This window comes from Mobula birostris, chromosome 7 (assembly GCF_030028105.1).
Source record: "Mobula birostris isolate sMobBir1 chromosome 7, sMobBir1.hap1, whole genome shotgun sequence".
NCBI lineage: Eukaryota > Metazoa > Chordata > Chondrichthyes > Myliobatiformes > Myliobatidae > Mobula > Mobula birostris.
In genome coordinates, this window is record NC_092376.1 from 15,969,786 (window position 1) to 15,991,005 (window position 21,220).

The following is a 21,220-nucleotide window of genomic DNA, read 5'->3' on the forward strand; positions in this document are numbered from 1 at the left end:
GTAGCTCTCTCAGTCCGCGCCTTGTAAAAGCCACGAAAAAGACATCATCACGGACGCACACATGCACAGACGCGCATGCACGCACACACACACACACGCATACTCACAGACTCTCATGCACACAGACACACACAAAAAAAAGAAATGCAAGAATTTTAATTAATTTTTGTGTACTTTGAATTATGTGAAGCTTCCATTAATGCAACAAATCTGAAAAGCGTTGTTTTGCCTGATACAATTATGTCATAGAATCAAACAGCAGTCTATTTGACCTTACACGTGCAGAGACCTGATCTGGAACTATTAAACCGAATCATTTCTATCATTCACGCTGTGGCCACGTTATCAGGCACCTCCTGAACCTAATAAAGTGGTCACTGAGTGTATGTCCACGGTCTTCTGCTGCTGTAGCCCATCCACCTCAAAGTTCAACTTGTGCATTTAGAGATGCTTTTCTGCACACCACTGTTGTAACATGTGGTTATTTGAGTTCCTGTCACCTTCCTGTCAGCTCGAACCAGTCTGGTCATTCTCCCCTAACCTCTCTCATTAACAATTCACAAACTTATCACTCACTGAATGTTTATTTTTTGTTTCTTGCACCATTCTCTGTAAACTCTAGAGACAGCTGTGCATGAAAATCCCAGGAGATTAGCGGTTTCTGATATACTCAAACCACCAACAATCATTCCATGGTCAAGGTCACTTAGATCACATTTCTTCCCCTCTAACAAGTTGTTTCCTACTTACTCGTTCTAGGCCACAGATAATATTATTCAACTTACCATGTACGGTATTTATTCCACAGTAGAGACAAAAATAGATGAGCTGATCATTTATCTCTCTGCTGTTTGTGGGACGTACTCTGTAACAAAGATGCTCATGTGGCTTGGCCTGTGGTTGAAGGCCCACTTGTGTGTGTGGGTGGAAAAGGGGTTAAATTGTCTGTTGGCTGTGTATTGTTCTGCTAAGCATTATGGATATGCTATATTGGCGCCTGAATTGGTGACATTTATGGGCTACCTCCAGCACCTCCTCAGATTGTGTGGGTTGTTAATGCAAATAATGCATTTCACTGTATGCTTTGACGTACATGAGTACAGGAATTGAGATGTTATATGAGGCCTAACTTGGAGTACTGTGTGCAGTTTTCATCACCTACTGTATATACAGGACACCTTCCAAATTTGTTTCAGGGGGTTCTGTTGCCTGATGGAGTAGGGTGTTTGAGATGGAAAACCAAACACCGTGTATGCCTCAGAAAAGGTTTTTTAACCAGACCAGAATAAGATAAGATAATCTGGATTCCATTTGTGTGACTAAAGTGAAACGTGCAGAAAAATAAGTTTATGAAGAGCGATTGGAACAGGACAAGGCTTACATGGATTTTGAACAGACTATGGGTGAAATCGCCCTTATCTTTTCCCATAGCCCTGTGAGTTTCCAAACTAATCCCACTGCCTCATCATTCTCCAAACTAATCCCTCAACCCCACTCTTTCCCTCCACGGCCTGGTATTGGTCTCCAAACTAAATCACAGGAGATAAGCAGTTTCTGAGATACTCAAACCACCCCATCTGGCACCAACGATCATTCCACAGACAGATTTCTTCCCCATTCTGATGTTTGGTTTGAACAACAACTGGACCTCTTGACCATGTCTGCATGCTTTTATGCAATGAGCTGCTGCCACATGATTGGCTGATTAAATATTTGTCCCAATATCCCGCCACCCTACTAGGGATAGGGTTACTCTTGTCCTCATCTACCACCCCACCAGCCTCTGTGTACAGCACATAGTCCTCCAGAATTCCACCACCTCCAATGGGATCCCACCAACAAACTCCATTCCCCTCTCGCCCCCCACACTTTCTGCTTTCCACAGGGATCACTCCCTACACGACTCTCTTGTCCATTCATCCCTCCCCACTGATCTCCCTCCTGGAACTTATCCTTGCAAGTGGAACAAGTGCTACACCTGCCCCTACACCTCCTCCCTCACTATCATTCAGGGCCCCAAACAGTCCATTCAGATGAGGCCACACTTCACCTGTGAGTCTGTTGGTATCGCCTCCTGTGTCTGGCCTCCTGTATTGGTGAGACCGCTTTGCCGAGCACCTATGCTCTGTCCACCAGAAAAGCAGGACTTCCCAGGGGCCACCCATTTTAATTCCACTTCTCCTTCCCATTCCGATATGTCTATCTGTGGCCTCCTGTACTGTTGCAATGAGACCACACTCAGGTTGGAGAAACAACACCTTATATTTCGTCTGGGTAGCCTCCAACCCGTTGGCTTGAACATCGATTTCTCGAACTACTGGTAATGGCCCACCCCCCACCCGCTCCTTCACCAGGCCCCATCCCCTTTTCCCTCTCTCATCTTATCTTCTTGTCCACCCATCAGCTCCCTCTGGTACTCCTCACCTCTTTCTTCCATGGCCTTCTATCCTCACCTATCAGACTCCCCCCTTCTCCAGCCCTGTATCTCTTTCACCAATCAACTTCGCAGCTATTTATTTCGTCTCTCCCCTTCCCGGTTTCACCTATCACCTTTTGTTTCTCTCTTACCTCCCCCATCTTTTAAATCTACTCCTCAGCTTTTTTTTCTCCGGCCCGGCTGAAGGGTCTCAGCCTGAAACGTTGACTGTACTCTTTTCCATTGATGCTGCCTGGACTGCTGAGTCCCTCCAGCATTTTGTGTGGGTTGCTCGGATTCCCAGCACCTGCAGATTCTCTCTTGTTTGTGATTAAAGATTTGCATTTACAAGCAGGTGTACCTGATAAAGTGGCTGCTGAGTGTGTATGTTCATGTACAATTGGAGTGTATCAGGTCACTGTGGGAGCATTTAGTTAGCCAAGAAACATCACTGAATTTGGAAGAAAAGCCTTTTTGTTCAGAGTGTTGATCTTGCATTATGAACAATAGTCTCAATTATCTGGATGGATCTCAGCTTGGTAAGACAACTGCAAGAAACTGTAGAGACTTGTGCACACAACCCAGTCCATCATAAAACCAACCTCCCCTCTATGGACTCTGCATTTCTGCTGCCTCAGAAAAGCAACATATCCAAAACCCCTCCCATTCAGATCATTCTCTCTTTATGCCTGTTGGATGTTTATTTTCTGATCCTTATGGTTTTTCCGGGAATCAGGAATGATGAACAGTTTGAATTCCAAGATTTCAGTTTATTCAAGTGTACAAACAAACATACAAATACTAAGCAAACTAAATAAAGAGCTGAGAAACAATGCCAAGAGGGGACAAAGGAATACAGGAGCCAAGATGGCACCTCTCAAAAATCTATCACTTTTATGGATAAGGTAAGACGTTCCTTAGATAGGAATAAACTAGTTACTAGGCTACATAATTAAAACAGTTACATCACATGGGTAATGTCCTAATACTTAGCCAATGAAAAATGAGAAAGGTGATAAATCGTTAGTTTAGCTGCTATATCGCTTTCTGCCAGTGAATGGGAAAATACATGAATTTGTTAAAAAGTACAAATCTTATAAAAAGTATTATTAAAAAAAAAACAACAGTGGTTTCCAACACCCCTTTCATCGAGAAAAATAAAGTAATCTGAATCTGAGTCTGAATGTGAAACTGGGCGGAACAGGTGAGTTAGCTTGGTGTCCCGATATGAATGTGATTGGCCAAATGGACTCCTTCGATGGTGCATCTAATAAAGGAATACTGACCTCGTCATTTAGAAGTGTATAAAAGTCATTTGAGTAATTCATAGTTGTTCAGAGAAGTGTTAGTAGAATACTACTATCAATAGTACTATGGAGAGCTTTCAAAGGAAGTTCATGAAGATTATTCCAGGATTGGAAGGCCTATCATACAAAGAGTGTTTTATGGCTCTGGGCTTCTACTCACTGGAATTCAGAAGAATGAGGGGTGACTTCATTGAAACCTATCGAATGTTGCAAGGCCACAATAGAATGGATGTGGAGAGGATGTTTTCTATGGTGGGGGATTCTAAGAACAGAAGACACGGTCTCAGACTGGAGGGACGTTTTATTAAGATGGAGTTGAGAAGGAATTTCTTTAGTCAGCAAGTTGTGCATCTGTGGAATTCATTGTCACAGGCAGCTGTGGAGGGCACGTTGATTGTATTACAGACCACCCAATAGTCAACGAGACTTGGAAGAGCAAATCTGCAGAGAGATAGCAGACAACTGCAGGAAACATAAAGTTGTGGTGGTAGGGGATTTTAATTTTCCATACATTGATTGGGGCTCCCATACTGTTAGGGGTCTAGATGGTTTAGAGTTTGTAAAATGTGTTCAGGAAAGTTTTCTAAATCAGTATATAGAGGGACCAACTAGAGGGGATGCAATATTGGATCTCCTGTTAGGAAACGAATTAGGGCAAGTGACGGAAGTCTGTGTAGGGGAGCACTTTGGTTCCAGTGATCATAACGCCATTAGTTTCAATTTGATCATGGACAAGGATAGATCTGGTCCTAGGGTTGAGGTTCTGAACTGGAAGAAGGCCAAATTTGAAGAAATGAGAAAGGATCTAAAAAGCGTGGATTGGGACAGGTTGTTCTCTGGCAAAGATGTGATTGGTAGGTGGGAAGCCTTCAAAGGGGAAATTTTGAGAGTGCAGAGTTTGTATGTTCCTGTCAGGATTAAAGGCAAATTGAATAAGAATAAGGAACCTTGGTTCTCAAGGGATATTGCAACTCTGATAAAGAAGAAGAGGGAGTTGTATGAAATGTATAGGAAACAGGGGGTAAATCAGGTGCTTGAGGAGTATAAGAAGTGCAAGAATATACTTAAGAAAGAAATCAGGAGAGCAAAAAGAAGACATGAGGTTGCCTTGGCAGTCAAAGTGAAGGATAATCCAAAGAGCTTTTACAAGTATATTAAGAGCAAAAGGATTGTAAGGGATAAAATTGGTCTTCTTGAAGATCAGAGTGGTCGGCTTTGTGCGGAACCAAAGGAAATGGGGGAGATCTTAAATAGGTTTTTTGCGTCTGTATTTACTAAGGAAGCTGGCATGAAATCTATGGAATTGAGAGAATCAAGTAGTGAGACCATGGCAACTGTACAGATTGAAAAGGAGGAGGTGCTTGCTGTCTTGAGAAAAACTAAAGTGGATAAATCCCCGGGGCCTGACAGGGTGTTCCCTCGGACCTTGAAGGAGACTAGTGCTGAAATTGCGGGGGCCCTGGCAGAAATATTTAAAATGTCGCTGTCTACGGGTGAAGTGCCGGAGGATTGGAGAGTGGCTCATGTTGTTCCGTTGTTTAAAAAAGGATCGAAAAGTAATCCGGGAAATTATAGGTCGGTGAGTTTAACGTCAGTAGTAGGTAAGTTATTGGAGGGAGTACTAAGAGACAGAATCTACAAGCATTTGGATAGACAGGGGCTTATTAGGGAGAGTCAACATGGCTTTGTGCGTGGTAGGTCATGTTTGACCAATCTGTTGGAATTTTTCGAGGAGGTTACCAGGAAAGTGGATGAAGGGAAGGCAGTGGATATTGTCGATATGGACTACAGTAAGGCCTTTGACAAGGTCCCACATGGGAGGTTAGTTAGGAAAATTCAGTCGCTAGGTATACATGGAGAGGTGGTAAATTGGATTGGACATTGGCTCGATGGAAGAAGCCAGAGAGTGGTGGTAGAAAATTGCTTCTCTGAGTGGAGGCCTGTGACTAGTGGTGTGCCACAGGGATCAGTGCTGGGTCCATTGTTATTTGTCATCTGTATCAATGATCTGGATGATAATGTGGTAAATTGGATCAGCAAGTTTGCTGATGATACAAAGATTGGAGGTGTAGTAGACAGTGAGGAAGGTTTTCAGAGCCTGCAGAGGGACTTGGACCAGCTGGAAAAATGGGCTGAAAATGGCAGATGGAGTTTAATACTGACAAGTGTGAGGTATTGCACGTTGGAAGGACAAACCAACGTAGAACATACAGGGTTAATGGTAAGGCACTGAGGAGTGCAGTGGAACAGAGGGATCCAAAATTCCCTAAAAGTGTTGTCACAGGTAGATAGGGTCGTAAAGAGAGCTTTTGGTACATTGGCCTTTATTAATCGTAGTATTGAGTATAAGAGCTGGAATGTTATGATGAGGTTGTATAAGGCATTGGTGAGGCCGAATCTCGAGTATTGTGTTCAGTTTTGGTCACCAAATTACAGGAAGGATATAAGTAAGGTTGAAAGAGTGCAGAGAAGGTTTACAAGGATGTTGCCGGGACTTGAGAAACTCAGTTACAGAGAAAGGTTGAATAGGTTAGAACTTTATTCCCTGGAGCGTAGAAGAATGAGGGGAGATTTGATAGAGGTATATAAAATTATGATGGGTATAGATAGAGTGAATGCAAGCAGGCTTTTTCCACTGAGGCAAGGAGAGAAAAAAACCAGAGGACATGGGCTAAGGGTGAGGGGGGAAAAGTTTAAAGGGAACATTAGGGGGGGCTTCTTCACTCAGAGAGTGATGGGAGTATGGAATGAGCTGCCAGACGAGGTGGTAAATGCGGGTTCTTTTTTAACATTTAAGAATAAATTGGACAGATACATGGACGGGAGGTGTATGGAGGGATATGGTCCGTGTGCAGGTCAGTGGGACTAGGCAGAAAATGGTTCGGCACAGCCAAGAAGGGCCAAAGGGCCTGTTTCTGTGCTGTAGTTTCTATGGTTCTATGGTTGGGTATATTTAATGCAGAGGTTGACAGATTCTTGATTAGTTAGGGCATGAAAGGATACGAGGAGAAGGCAGGAGGTTGGGACTGAGAGGAAAAATAGGTCAGCTATGATGAAATGGTGGAAAAGACTCAATGTGTCAAATGATCCAATTCTGCTCCCATATCTCATGGTCTAAATGAAAGAGAAGATTTGTAGCTTGGGTTGGCTGCTTGTTTGTAGTGTTGTTCGCTGAGCCGGGAGGTTAGGTCATCACAACAGCTTCATCACCAGTTGTGCTGGCCACTAGTCTCCCCTGGGTCCCAGCCAACCAGATAGCTGAGTGATCTCCGCTAGCCCATATCCCTGGTAACACACATCAAAGTTGCTGGTGAAGGCAGCAGGCCAGGCAGCATCTGTAGGAAGAGGTACAGTCGACATTTCAGGCCGAGACCCTTCGTCAGGACTAACGTTAGTCCTTCGTTAGTCCTGACGAAGGGTCTCGGCCTGAAACGTCGACTGTACCTCTTCCTACAGATGCTGCCTGGCCTGCTGCCTTCACCAGCAACTTTGATGTGTGTTGCTTGAATTTCCAGCATCTGCAGAATTCCTGTTGTTTCCATATCCCTGGTTATCAGTTGTAGTGAGCATTGGTTCTTTGGGTGTCTGTGGCTCACTCGTCGGCTCCTATCCCACAGATGCAGAGGTTCATAAATTGTGTCCATTTTGAACTGGGATACGGGCCAGTCTTTGAAATCTTGCTAATGTACTTGCCTCAGCCAGTTCCGTTGGTGACTCATTCTAAGCACAGGGTGAAGAGGATGCCCCTCAGGTTCCTATTAAATTTCTGCCCTTTCCCCTTAAACTTGCTGGGCTGGGAGGGTTATATCTCTAAATAAATAAAATATAAATGAATGCCAATTTTGTCATGAGAAAAAGAGAGCACTGAGCTGCTTAAACTGTGGTTCCAAGACCTTGTGGTGATGGTTGGAACATTTTTGAGATTAGTCACTGCCAACTGGACACTTAGCTGGAACTCGTCCAATCTGAGAATCACATAATCCAAAATCTTGGCAGGCATTAGATTTCTGCAACAAAAATGGACACTTTAAAAGCCTCTTTGCAACTAAATTCAGTGAGAGCATGTTTTATGGAGCAATCTGCAATAGTTATAACCTCTTCCTTTCCAGGTGCTGATGGATTTGATTTTAGTGATGCTCTGGATGACAATTGTGTTAAACAAACAAGTCATTTTTGTTTTATTTATATAATCTGGATGCATCTGTTTTGCAGAAAGTAGATCAGTGATTAGGATTAGAATTGTGAAATAGGGGATTGGTCTGTCCTTGTAACACTAATCTCAACCTCCAGCTTTGGATCTGTCCCATGCAGGTCACACCTCTGCAAATACACATCCAGGTATCACTTGGATGCGACAAAGAGCTTGTACAGGTAGAACAGCCACAGATCATTCAGCCCAAATAGTCCATGCTGGAGCTTAAGAGATGTTCAGATGAGTACAAGCGTGGGGAGGAGTGTGGAGGAATATGGTCCAGATGAAGTTGATGGGACAAGGCAGAAGAATAGTTTGGCATGGCCCAGATAGACCAAAGGACAAATTTCTGTGATGTAGTGCTCTATGACTTTATGACTATGTGAGATTAAAAAAACAGACCAATATCAGTCCTTATCCTTGTTTTCAAACCTTGTCTCTTTGTTTAGAGATACAGTGTAGAACAGAACCTTCTGGCCCACTGAACCGCACTTTCCAACAGCCTACCTATTTAACTAACAATGTTAGCATTCATTTCAAGAGGACAAGTATACAAGAGCAGGGATGTGATGCTGAGGCTTTGTAAGGCACTGATGAGGCCTCACCTTGAGTATTGTGAACAGTTTTGGGCTTCTCATCGAAGAAAAGATGTGCTGGCATTGGGGAAGGTTCAGAGGAGGTTCACAAGGATGATTCCGGGAATGAAAGGGTTATCATACGAGGAACATTTGATAGCTCTGGGTCTGTAATCGCTGGAATTTAGAAAGGTGAGGGGCAATCTTATAGGCCTAGACAAAGTAGATGTGGAAAGGATGTTTCCAATGGTGGGGGAGTCGAGGGCACAGCCTCAGGATAGAGGAGCGTCCATTTAAAACAGAGATGTGGGGAAATTTCTTTAGCCAGAGGATGGTGAAATTGTGGAATTTGTTACCACAGGCAGCTGTGGAGGCCAGGTTGTAGGGTGTATGTAAGGCAGAGATTGATCGGTTCTTGATTGGACAAGGCATCAAAGGTTACAGGGAGAAGGCTGGGGAGTGGGGCCAAGGAGGGGAAAAAAGGATCAGCCATGGACTGTCCAATAGCCCGTATATGCTACACAGGCACATTTAAACAGAAATGCCAAGAAATTTCTTCCACCTAATGGCCTAATTCTGCTCCTATAAATTATGGTCTCTGGTCTTAACACGAGCCCAATCACAGGAAAATGTACAATGACCAAATAACCTACTAACCAGTATGTCTTTGGACTGCAAGAGTAAACTGGAGCACCTGGAGAAACCCAGGTGGTCACGGAGTGAATGTACAAACTCCTTACAGGCGGTGCCAGTATTGAACTCTGACCCCGCAGTCTGTAATAGCTTTATTCTAACTGCTAAGCTACTGTAGCACCCCCTATGCAACTCTAATCCCAAATTCCAGTTCTACATCTGTCCTCTGCAGGTCACAACTTTGCAAATACGCGTCCAAGTACTATTTGAATGCGATGAGAAGCTCGTTCAGATAGTAAGCTTCAGTCCCTTACTGTCCTTGGAATAAATAAAGCCTGTCCTCTAGTTCTTTACAAAGATTCAAAGTAGATTCATTTTCAAAGTGTGTATGCAGTACATAACCCTGAGATTTGTCTTCCCACAGACAGCCACAAAACAAAGGAACACCATGGAACCTGTTCAAAGAAAACATCAAACACCCAATGCACAAAAAAAACAACAAATCATGCAAACAGCAAAATAAAATGAGTGAAATATAAAAGATCAAACCAAAAGGTTACTAAAACAGTCTAGGATGTTCAGTTTAGTTCAGTTCAGTTCAATTTAGTGCTGTGCTGTTGGTTGACTGCGAGTGTCGAGGTAGATTAAGATCAACAAGGACGAGAGCGGAAAGTGAGCAGGTGTTCACCCAATCAAAATCGCACAAAATACTAGTTAAAAAAACTGAGGAGTAATCAGAAACCAGAAACATCATAACATCAACTACAGAGTCCAATCCACAAACCATGTCGATAAACCTTCTCCAAGACTCAAGACTCTGGGCAGCATCGAGTGAGAGGGAGAGAGAGAAGGTCAAACACAGGCAACTTCCCCTGGGAGCAATGAGTGAGAGGGAAAGAGAGAGACCAACTGCTCAAACGCAGGGAGATGGCACTGAACACCCGCTCACGTTCCACTCTCGTCCTCGTTGATTTCAATCTACCATGACACATTAATCGGTGAGAAATGGAGTAGATCACGGGCTCCATCCCTGGTTTTTATTCTTTCTGCCAAACTTTTTTCTACTTGATCTCTCCTGGCCACCGAAAATGTTACTCAGCTCATCATGGTTGGATGCATCAGCAAGGGAGATGAGGTTGAGTACAGGGCTACGGTAGGAAACTTTGTCACATGGTGTGAGCAGAATTATCTGCAGCTTAATGTGAAAAAGTCTAAGAAGCTGGTGGTAGACCTGAGGAGAGCTAAGGTATCGGTGACCCCTGTTTCCACCAGGGAGTCAGTGTGGACGTGGTGGAGGATTACAAATACCTGGGGATACGAATTGACAATAAATTGGACTGGTCAAAGAACACTGAGGCTGTCTACAAGAAGGGTCAGAGCCATCTCTATTTCCTGAGGAGACTGAGGTCCTTTAACATCTGCCGGACGATGCTGAGGATGTTCTACGAGTCTGTTGTGGCCAGTGCTATCATGTTTGCTGTTGTGTGCTGGGGCAGCAGGCTGAGGGTGGCAGACACCAACAGAATCAACAAACTCATTCGTAATGCCAGTGATGTTGTGGGGATGGAACTAGACTCTTTCACGGTGGTGTCTGAAAAGAGGATGCTGTGTAAGTTGCATGCCAGCTTAGTCAATGTCTCCCATCCACTACATAATGTACTGGGTGGGCACAGGAGTACATTCAGCCAGAGACTCATTCCTCCGAGATGCAGCACAGAGCGTCATAGGAAGCCATTCCTGCCTGTGGCCATCAAACTTTACAACTCCTCCCTTGGAGGGTCAGACACCCTGAGTCGATAGGCTGGTCCTAGACTTATTTCATAATTTACTGGCATAATTTACATATTACTAGTTAACTATTTATTACTATTTTCTATAACTATTCTATTACTATTTATTATTTCTATGACTATTACTATTTACTAATAGTAATATTACTATTACTATTTCTATTTCTATTTATTATTTATGGTGCAACTGTAATGAAAACCAATTTCCCCCGGGATCAATAAAGTGTGACTATGACTATGTGCTACATTTATTCCACATCCAGTAGAGACAGGAATAGATGAGCTGATCATTTATCTCCCTACTGTTTGTGGATGTAATCTGTAACAAAAATACTCATGCATTGATTTGTGTGTTCAATATAAAATCTCACTCCATAGTTGAGAAACACTGGAATTTTTGGTAAAACATGCATTAGAAATACAAGAATTTTAATTAATTTTCTGTATACTTTTAAATCACTTGCAGCTTTTATTAATGCAGCAAATCTGAAAAACATTGGATGGATAAAAAAAAACGCACAGGATTGCACTAGAGTTGTGTCACAGAAACAAATAACAGTCTATTTGACTTTACATGTGCTGAGATCTGATCTGGAATTATTAATCCCAATCATTTCTATCATACATGCAGTGACTATTATATATGTTCTGTTTCTAATAAAGTGGTCACTGAGAGTATTTCTGTATGTTCATGGTCTCCTGCTGTTGTAGCCCATCCACTTCAATGTTCGGTGTGTTGTGCATTCAGAAATACTCTTCTGCACACCACTGTTGTAACACGTGGTTATCTGAGTTAATGTCATCTTTCTGTCGGCTTGAACCAGTCTGGCCATTCTCCCCTGACCTCTCGCATTAACAAGGTGTTTTCGCTCACAGAACTGCAGCTCACTGAATGTTTTTATTTTTCTCACCATTCTCTGTAAACCCCAGAGAATATGAAAATCCCAAGGGATCAGCAGTTTTTGAGAAACTCAAGCCAACCTGTCTGGCACCAACAAACATTCTACAGTCACATTCCTTTTCCATTCTAATGTTTGGTCTGAAGAACAACTGAACCTCTTGGCCTTGTCTGCATGCTTTTATACATTAAATTGCTGCTACATGATTTTCTAATTAGATAGTTGCTTTAGTGAACAGTTGTACCTTAGAAAATGGCCACTGAGTGTATTTTCAGAGATTTTTAGTTTTTCAAAACCTTTCTCTTTACTGGATTTAAGAGAAGATAGAAAGCTTAGGCAGAAGAAAATAAAACAGGAATAGTTTGTGACAATTTGGACCAAATTCTTGCTGAGGTATTGCTTGCTGGTTGTACAAACCTTCTAGCTTTGGGAGTGAATGTGAACAGAATCCAATGCCTCACATGCTCTTTTCCCGACAACTGGATGCAGACATCTCTCATGTTTTCAGCTAAATTCGCTGCAGAATGGTGGAGCGTTTCAGGGGGGAAGGCCGACTATAGTTAAAGGAAGCAGTGACTCACCAACAGTACCAACCAAATAAATACTTAGAGCTGGAGCTCAGAATTATAGATCTTTACTTAATCTTTTGATCATTTTGTCTTTTCTTTTCATACAACAGGTGGTGATTTTGATGATTCTGATCTTGAACATGTCAAAAATAGTGGTTACAAACCTGACAAGACCAAGTCTAAAGGTAATCCTTAATGACAGTCCATTTTGTGCACTACTGTGACTTGCAAAGGAACCAGGCCACACATTAATGGTTTTCCGACACTTGTAATGACACAAGAGGCCATTCTGTTCACCAGATTGATGATGGCTCCCAGGAAAGCTATTCCATTAGTCCTACTCACCCTCCTTATTTCCCCATGACCTCATCAGTAACGTTTCTCCCAGACATGATCATCAACTCTCCTTTGATTCAGTTTCAAGTGATAATTTACACAGGTAGAATAGTCATTTACAGTGCTTTTAACTCCAGTGATTCCTTAAATTGTTTATTTATGTATTTATCGGGATACAGCACGGAATAGGCCCTTCTGACCCTTTGCGCTGTGCTGTTCGGCAACCCCCCAATTTAATCCAAGCCTAATCATGGGCAATCTACATTGACTAATTAACCCACCAACCAGTATGTCCTTGGATTCTGGGAGGAAACCCGAGCACCCGAAGGAAACCCACACATCACGGGGAGAAAGTACAAAGTCCTTACAGGCAGCTTCGGAAATTGAACCCGGGTCGCCTGTCCTGTAAAGCGTTGTACTAATGACTACGCTACCGTGCCGTCCTAAACATAAGCAACACACACAAAATGCTGGAGGAACTCAGCAGGTTGGGCAGCATCTATGGTGAGGAATAAACAGTTGATGTTTCAAGGCGAGACCCTTCTTCAGGACTGGAAAGGCAGTGAAACTTCATTTTTCACTGCCTGATCATCACGAGTTCTCAAGATTCAAAGTTCAAGTTTGTTCATCATATTGAAGCATACAGTGAAATGTGTTGTTTGTGTTAACAACCAACGTGACCTATTGGCTGCACGTTTAGAGCTTGTTGCTCTAGTGTCATTCATTACTGTTAATGTATATACGGTATATTTGAGTTGCAATATCTTTAACATGGCTTTATATCGACAAACACTTGCGGAGCTGTTAACAGTCACTTAGCTTGTTTAAAATCCTTCCAGCTCAGGACTCTCCAGCAGAGACCGACCTCTTCAGTAAACTCCTGATGACCATACTAGACGGGACGTCAGAGCACTTCAAGAAGATATGCTTCAGTTTAATGGGTGAAGTTGTTTGACCTGTTCTTACAAGGACCCTCCAGCTCACTGCAGTGTGTGTGTGTGTGTGTGTGTGTGTGTGTGTGTTCCACAAAGCCATAGACCATAACACATAGGAACAGACTTAGGCCGTTCAACCATGGAATCTGCTCCACTGTTCCACAGTGGCTGATTTATTATCCCTCTCAACCTCATTAGAGTCATAGAGTCACAGAAACATGCCACTTGGCCCATCTATTTCATGCTGAAACCATCTAAGCTGCCTAGTCCCATCGACCTGCACCAGAACCATAGCCCTCCATACCCTTACAATCCATGTTGCTATTCAAACTTCTCTTGAAAGTTAAAATCAAACTTGCATGCACCATTTGTGCTGGAAGCTTGTTCCACACTCTCATAACCTTCTGAGTGAAGAAGAAGTTTCCCCTCATGTTCTCTTTAAATATTTTACCTTTTACCCTTAACCCATGACCTCTGGTTGTCACCCCACCCAACCTCAGTGGATAATGCCTGCTTGCGTTAACATATCAGTACCCCCATAATTTTATGTACCTCTATCAAATCTCCTCTCAATCTTCTACTTTCTCCTGCCTCTCCCCATAACCTTTGACACCCTTACTAATCAAGAATCGATCAACCTCCGCTTTAAGTATACCCAAAGGCTTGGCCTCCACAGCTGTCTTTGACAATAAATTCCACAAATTCACCACTTTCTTGCTAATGAAGTTTCTCATCTCTGTTCTAAAGGGATGCTCTTGTGTCCATGTGCGCTTGGCCTGTGTCTGCAAGTGTGTCCACGTGTTTGCGCACATCAGTGTTTGTATATTTACGTGTTTGCATGCGTGTGTGTCTTTAATTGTGACCTCTGCTTCTGTGTGTTGCTTCCTGAACTCAGGTATTGGCTGATGTTCTGATGCAGCCCACCTGACCTCCCAGTGGACTTGGCTGACGGGGTTGGCACAAACAGACATTTCACTCAGCCCCTCACCTTTACACCAGAGAGAGCATCTGTAGCCCAACCCACCCCATTGACAGAATAGGTGAAGGTCCCAATTAGCTATGCAGAAGAAGACAACACTTGATCAGTCACAGCTGGCACTCCTACACTCAACTTGGAACATTTATCCGAGGGGATTGTGCACTTGACTGTCAATGAGTTTGAAATAAGTTCTGCAATCTGGCCATAGTCATGGCCTTGCATTGAACACAAATTTATCCTTTAACTTGCATTTACTGGTACCTCAGGAAGGTGGCATCAATTATTAAGAACCCTTACTATTTGAATATTCTCTTTTCTCATTTGTACCATCAAGGAAGAGGTATAAGAGACTGAAGACACATTATCAACACTTTAGGACAAGCTTCTTCCCCTCTGCCATCAGATTTCTGAATGGTCCATGAACCCACGAACACTACCTCACTTCTTTTTATTTAGCAGTATGTATTTATCTTTCGATTTAATTTTTGTACTTATTCATTTATTCAGCTATTGTCAGTTATATAAATTTATGTCCTGCAATGTACCGCTGCCACAAAAACACCAAATTTCACAGCATATGTCAGTGATAATAAACCTAATTCTGATTTCGATTTATATTTTTCGTATGCTTTCCTCATGACAAAGAAGTTCCTTCTGCCCGTCGAGCCTATGCTAGCTCTCAGATTAATCCTATGTCCCCATTTGTTTCCCTGGCATCTATTCTCTCTTGCCTGCCCATCAACTCCCCAGTACTTAGTTCATTAACCACACAACTGCACCAGAAGTGATTTACAAGAGCCGAGTTACTCACCAGCTTGTGGTCAGATTCGAACCCTGGTCACTAATCAGTGAGGCAGCCACACTGCCCTATCATGCCTTCCTGCTTCTTTGTGTAACACGTGCTTTACTTGGTTACTAAGCAAAGTATCCCATTGAATGTTTGCTTGTGAGTGTTGGATTAACAAGTGGTGTTTGGACTGGTAAGATGGAGAGCGCGGGCTTATAACAGCGAGGTGACAGAGTTCAAGCTCAAGTTTATTGTCATCTGACCATATGGTTCCTCTGGACCACAGTACACCCACAAAACATGTGTCACACGTAGCACATAAAACAAAATAGTACCAAAAATAAATTAATAGAATATAATTTAAAATGCATGCAGAGTGCAGCTTAGGTGAACAGTAAATCATAAACAATCCAGTAAACAGCTCACTGTCTGAGTGATGAGATCTCTGTGGTAGTAGGGTATTCATTAGTCTCACAGTCTTAAGGGAAGAAGCTGTTACCCAGTCTGACAATCCTAGTCCTGATGCTCCTGTACCTTCTTCCTGACAGTAGTGGGTCAAAGAGATTGTGGGATGGGTGGTAGGGATCCTCAACAATGCTTCTGGCCTTTCATATATAACACTGTCAGGAAATGTCACAAATAGGGGGAAGGGAGACCCTGGATATCCTCTCGGCAGTTTTTAGTATTCTCTTAAGGGATACCTTGCAGCTTCCATACCCCACAAAGATATAGCCCGACAGGACACTCTTGGAGGTACTCCTGTAGAAAGTTGTTAGAATTAGTGTTTTAAAGGAGAAAATAAAAATGGGAAGGAATAACATGGGAATTTAGTTTTCTGAGTATTGGTGGCTGACGGTGGAAAAATTTAAATAGAGAATGAGTTTCACATTTCTCACAATGAGATTATAGGACGTAGGTCAGTACAGAACAGGAACTACCCTTCAGCTGGTGATATCATAGTGATAGAGCATCTAGCACAGGAACCCAGGCCCTTTAGCACTGGCTTTGCCACTGTGCCCTGTTACTTCGGTGACTAAAGCTTCAGAATGAGTGTTACACAACCAAGTGAAGCTGTGATCTGCCCCTGTGGAGTCGATCAAGAATGTTATACAGGAGGTGAGTGAGACAACGTGAGATAGAACATGGAGGGGGGGGGCGTTACAGAAGAAAACCTCTTATGTAACCAAATGACCCAGAGACGAGAAACTTACTGGCTTACATTAATCATTTTCTTTTTGTGTCACCAGAAATGCTGAATGATCTGTATAATTCTCAGCAGGACGAGTGAGAAGATGCTCGGGGTATGTATGGCGTTGCAGGTGTAATGGCATTCCTCCACCAGGGGCTATGCTTTGGAGCACAGCTGAAGAGGAATTTCTCTCGCTAGCCATAGACAGTTATGGAGCCCAAGTCACTGGGTATATTTAAAGCAGAGGTTAATAGGTTCTTGATTAGTATGGCCATCAAAGGTTAGGCAGGAGAATGGGGTTGACAGGGAAATGAATCATAGAAACATAGAAAATAGGTGCAGGAGTAGGCCATTCAGCCCTTCGAGCCTGTACCGCCATTTATTATGATCATGGCTGATCATCCAACTCAGAACACCGCCCCAGCCTTCCCTCCATACCCCCTGACCCCCGTAGCCACAAGGGCCATATCTAACTCCCTCTTAAATATAGCCAATGAACTGGCCTCAACTGTTTCCTGTGGCAGAGAATTCCACAGATTCACCACTCCCTGTGTGAAGAAGTTTTTCCTAATCTCGGTCCTAAAAGGCTTCCCCTCTATCCCCAAACTGTGACCCCTCGTTCTGGACTTCCCCAACATCAGGAACAATCTTCCTGCATCTAGCCTGTCCAATCCCTTTAGGATCTTATACGTTTCAATCAGATCCCCCCTCAATCTTCTAAATTCCAACGAGTACAAGCCCAGTTCATCCAGTCTTTCTTCATATGAAAGTCCTGCCATCCCAGGAATCAATCTGGTGAACCTTCTCTGTACTCCCTCTATGGCAAGGATGTCTTTCCTCAGATTAGGGGACCAAAACTGCACACAATACTCCAGGTGTGGTCTCACCAAGGCCTTGTACAACTGCAGTAGTACCTCCCTGCTCCTGTACTCAAATCCTCTTGCTATAAATGCCAGCATACCATTCGCCTTTTTCACCGCCTGCTGTACCTGCATGCCCACTTTCAATGACTGGTAATGACACCCAGGTCTCGTTGCACCTCCCCTTTTCCTAATCGGCCACCATTCAGATAATAATCTGTTTTCCTATTTTTGCCACCAAAGTGGATAACTTCACATTTATCCACATTAAATTGCATCTGCCATGAATTTGCCCACTCACCCAACCTATCCAAGTCACCCTGCATCCTCTTAGCATCCTCCTCACAGCTAACACTGCCACCCAGCTTCGTGTCATCCGCAAACCTGGAGATGCTGCATTTAATTCCCTCATCCAAGTCATTAATATATATTGTAAACAACTGGGGTCCCAGCACTGAGCCTTGCGGTACCCCACTAGTCACCGCCTGCCATTCTGAAAAGGTCCCGTTTATTCCCACTCTTTGCTTCCTGTCTGCTAACCAACTCTCCACCCACACCAATACCTTACCCCCAATAACGTGTGCTTTAAGTTTGCACACTAATCTCCTGTGTGGGACTTTGTCAAAAGCCTTCTGAAAATCCAAATATACCACATCCACTGGTTCTCCCCTATCCACTCTACTAGTTACATCCTCAAAAAATTCTATGAGATTCGTCAGACATGATTTTCCTTTCACAAATCCATGCTGACTTTGTCTGATCATTTCACCGCTTTCCAAATGTGCTGTTATCACATCCTTGATAACTGACTCCAGCAGTTTCCCCACCACCGACATTAGGCTAACCGGTCTATAATTCCCCGGTTTCTCTCTCCCTCCTTTTTTAAAAAGTGGAGTTACATTAGCCACCCTCCAATCCTCAGGAACTAGTCCAGAATCTAACGAGTTTTGAAAAATTATCACTAATGCATCCACTATTTCTTGGGCTACTTCCTTAAGCACCCTGGGATGCAGACCATCTGGCCCTGGGGATTTATCTGCCTTCAATCCCTTCAATTTACCTAACACCACTTTCCTACTAACATGTATTTCGCTCAGTTCCTCCATCTCACTGGACCCTCTGTCCCCTACTATTTCTGGAAGATTATTTATGTCCTCCTTAGTGAAGGCAGAACCAAAGTAATTATTCAATTGGTCTGCTATGTCCTTGCTCCCCATAATCAATTCACCTGTTTCTGTCTGCAGGGGACCTACATTTGTCTTTACCAGTCTTTTCCTTTTTACATATCTATAAAAGCTTTTACAGTCCGTTTTTATGTTGCCTGCCAGTTTTCTCTCATAATCTTTTTTCCCCTTCCTAATTAAGCCTTTTGTCCTCCTCTGCCGAACTCTGAATTTCTCCCAGTCCTCAGGTGAGCCACTTTCTCTGGCTAATTTGTATGCTTCTTCTTTGGAATTGATACTATCCCTAATTTCTCTTGTCAGCCACGGGTGCACTACCTTCCTTGATTTATTCTTTTGCCAAACTGGGATGAACATTTGTTGCAGTTCATCCATGCAACCTTTAAATGCTTGCCATTGCCTATCCACCGTCAATCCTTTAAGTGTCATTTGCCAGTATATCTTAGCTAATTCACGTCTCATACCTTCAAAGTTACCCCTCTTTAAGTTCAGAACCTTTGTTTCTGAATTAACTATGTCACTATCCATCTTAATGAAGAATTCCACCATATTATGGTCACTCTTACCCAAGGGGCCTCTCACGACAAGATTGCTAATTAACCCTTCCTCATTGCTCAAAACCCAGTCCAGAATAGCCTGCTCTCTAGTCGGTTCCTCGACATGTTGGTTCAAAAAACCATCCCGCATACATTCCAAGAAATCCTCTTCCTCAGCACCTTTACCAATTTGGTTCACCCAATCTACATGTAGATTGAAGTCACCCATTATAACTGCTGTTCCTTTATTGCACACATTTCTAATTTCCTGTTTAATACCATCTCCGACCTCACTACTACTGTTAGGTAGCCTGTACACAACTCCCACCAGCGTCTTCTGCCCCTTAGTGTTACGCAGCTCTACCCATATCGATTCCACATCTTCCCGGCTTATGTCCTTCCTTTCTATTGTGTTAATCTCTTCTTTAACCAGCAACGCCACCCCACCTCCCCTTCCTTTATGTCTATCCCTCCTGAATATTGAATATCCCTGAATGTTGAGCTCCCATCCCTGGTCACCCTGGAGCCATGTCTCTGTGATCCCAACTATATCATAATCATTAATAACAATCTGCACTTTCAATTCATCCACCTTATTACGAATGCTCCTTGCATTGACACACAAAATCAGCCATGATGAATGGTGGATGGGTGAATGATCTAATTCTGCTTCTATGTCTAATTGTCTATCTGAAATTGGGTCGGGAGGCATGAATAAATGAAAGGGATGGAAGTGATTAGTTGCTCAGACAGGTTCTACAGAACAAAAACAATGCTAATATTTTAGGTCGTTGAGCATTTTCAAGAGCTGAAAAAAGTTCCAGGTAGAATGTGTATTAACTGGGTAGGCAGTGCCGCTAACTATCTCTCAAACGTATACAATGCATCAAGAAAGTTCAGCTGACAAAATTCTAGAGAAACTCTGGGTCAGGCAGCACCACTGGAGAGAAATGGATGGTCAACATTTCAGCTGTTTATTCAGAATGGAAGAACAACCTTTAGAACACAGATAAGGAGGAATTTCTTTAGCCACAGTATGGTGTATCAGTGGAATTTATTGCCACAGATGGCTGTGGAAGTCACTTCATTAGCTATATTTAAAGCAGAGATTGATGGATTCTTCCTTTAGTAAACCATCAAAGGTCACGGTGAGAAGGCAGCAGAATGATTTTCTGAAGGAATATGTATTTATTTATTTATTGAGATGCAGTGCAGAATAGGCCCTTTGAGCTATGCTACCCAGCAATCCCCTAATTTAATCTGAGCCTAATCACAGGACAAGTTACAATGACTAATTAACCTACCAACCAAGATCACAAGATCACAAGACAAAGGAGCAGAAGTAGGCCATTCGGCCCATCGAGTCTGCTCCGCAGCTCCCCCATGAGCTAAACTATTCACCCATCTAGTTCCAATTTCCGGCTTTTTCCCCATATCCCTTGATATCCTGACTAATTAGATACCTGTCAATCTCCTCCTTAAACACCCTCAATGATCGGGCCTCCACAGCCATATGTGGCAACGAATTCCACAAATCCACGACCGTCTGGCTAAAAAAATTTCTCCTCATCTCTGTTTTAACTGTGTACCCTCTAATTCTAAGACTATGGCCTCTTGTCCTGGACTCACCCACCAAGGGAAACAACCTTTCCACATCTACTCTGTCCAGCCCTTTCAACATTCGAAACGTTTCTATGAGATCCCCTCTCATTCTTCTATACTCTAATGAATACAATCCAAGAGCCGACAGACACTCCTCATATGTTAGCCCCTGCATTCCAGGAATCATCCTCGTAAATCTTCTCTGAACTCTCTCCAACATCAGTATATCCTTTCTAGGATAGGGGGCCCAAAACTGCACACAGTATTCCAAATGAGGTCTCACTAATGCCCCATAGAGTCTCATCAACACCTCCTTACTCTTATACACTATTCTTCTTGAAATGAATGCCAACATAGCATTCGCCTTCCTTACCGCCAATCCAACTTGGTGGTTAACCTTTAGGGTATCCTACACGAGGACTCCCAAGTCCCTT

At 43.1% G+C, this 21,220-nt stretch overlaps 1 protein-coding gene across 3 annotated transcripts in view; it reads left to right on the forward strand.

The window, feature by feature from the left end:
• LOC140200022 (uncharacterized) overlaps positions 1–21,220 on the forward strand; it is an 80,782-nt gene that overhangs the window by 51,590 nt on the left and 7,972 nt on the right. For all 3 annotated transcript variants that reach the window (XM_072262653.1, XM_072262655.1, XM_072262654.1), the window contains 3 exons: positions 12,492–12,566; positions 13,557–13,658; positions 16,666–16,719. In XM_072262653.1, the coding sequence (XP_072118754.1) occupies positions 12,492–12,566; positions 13,557–13,658; positions 16,666–16,706 (218 nt within the window). In that variant the 3' untranslated portion in view covers positions 16,707–16,719. The remainder of the gene's footprint in view (positions 1–12,491; positions 12,567–13,556; positions 13,659–16,665; positions 16,720–21,220) is intronic.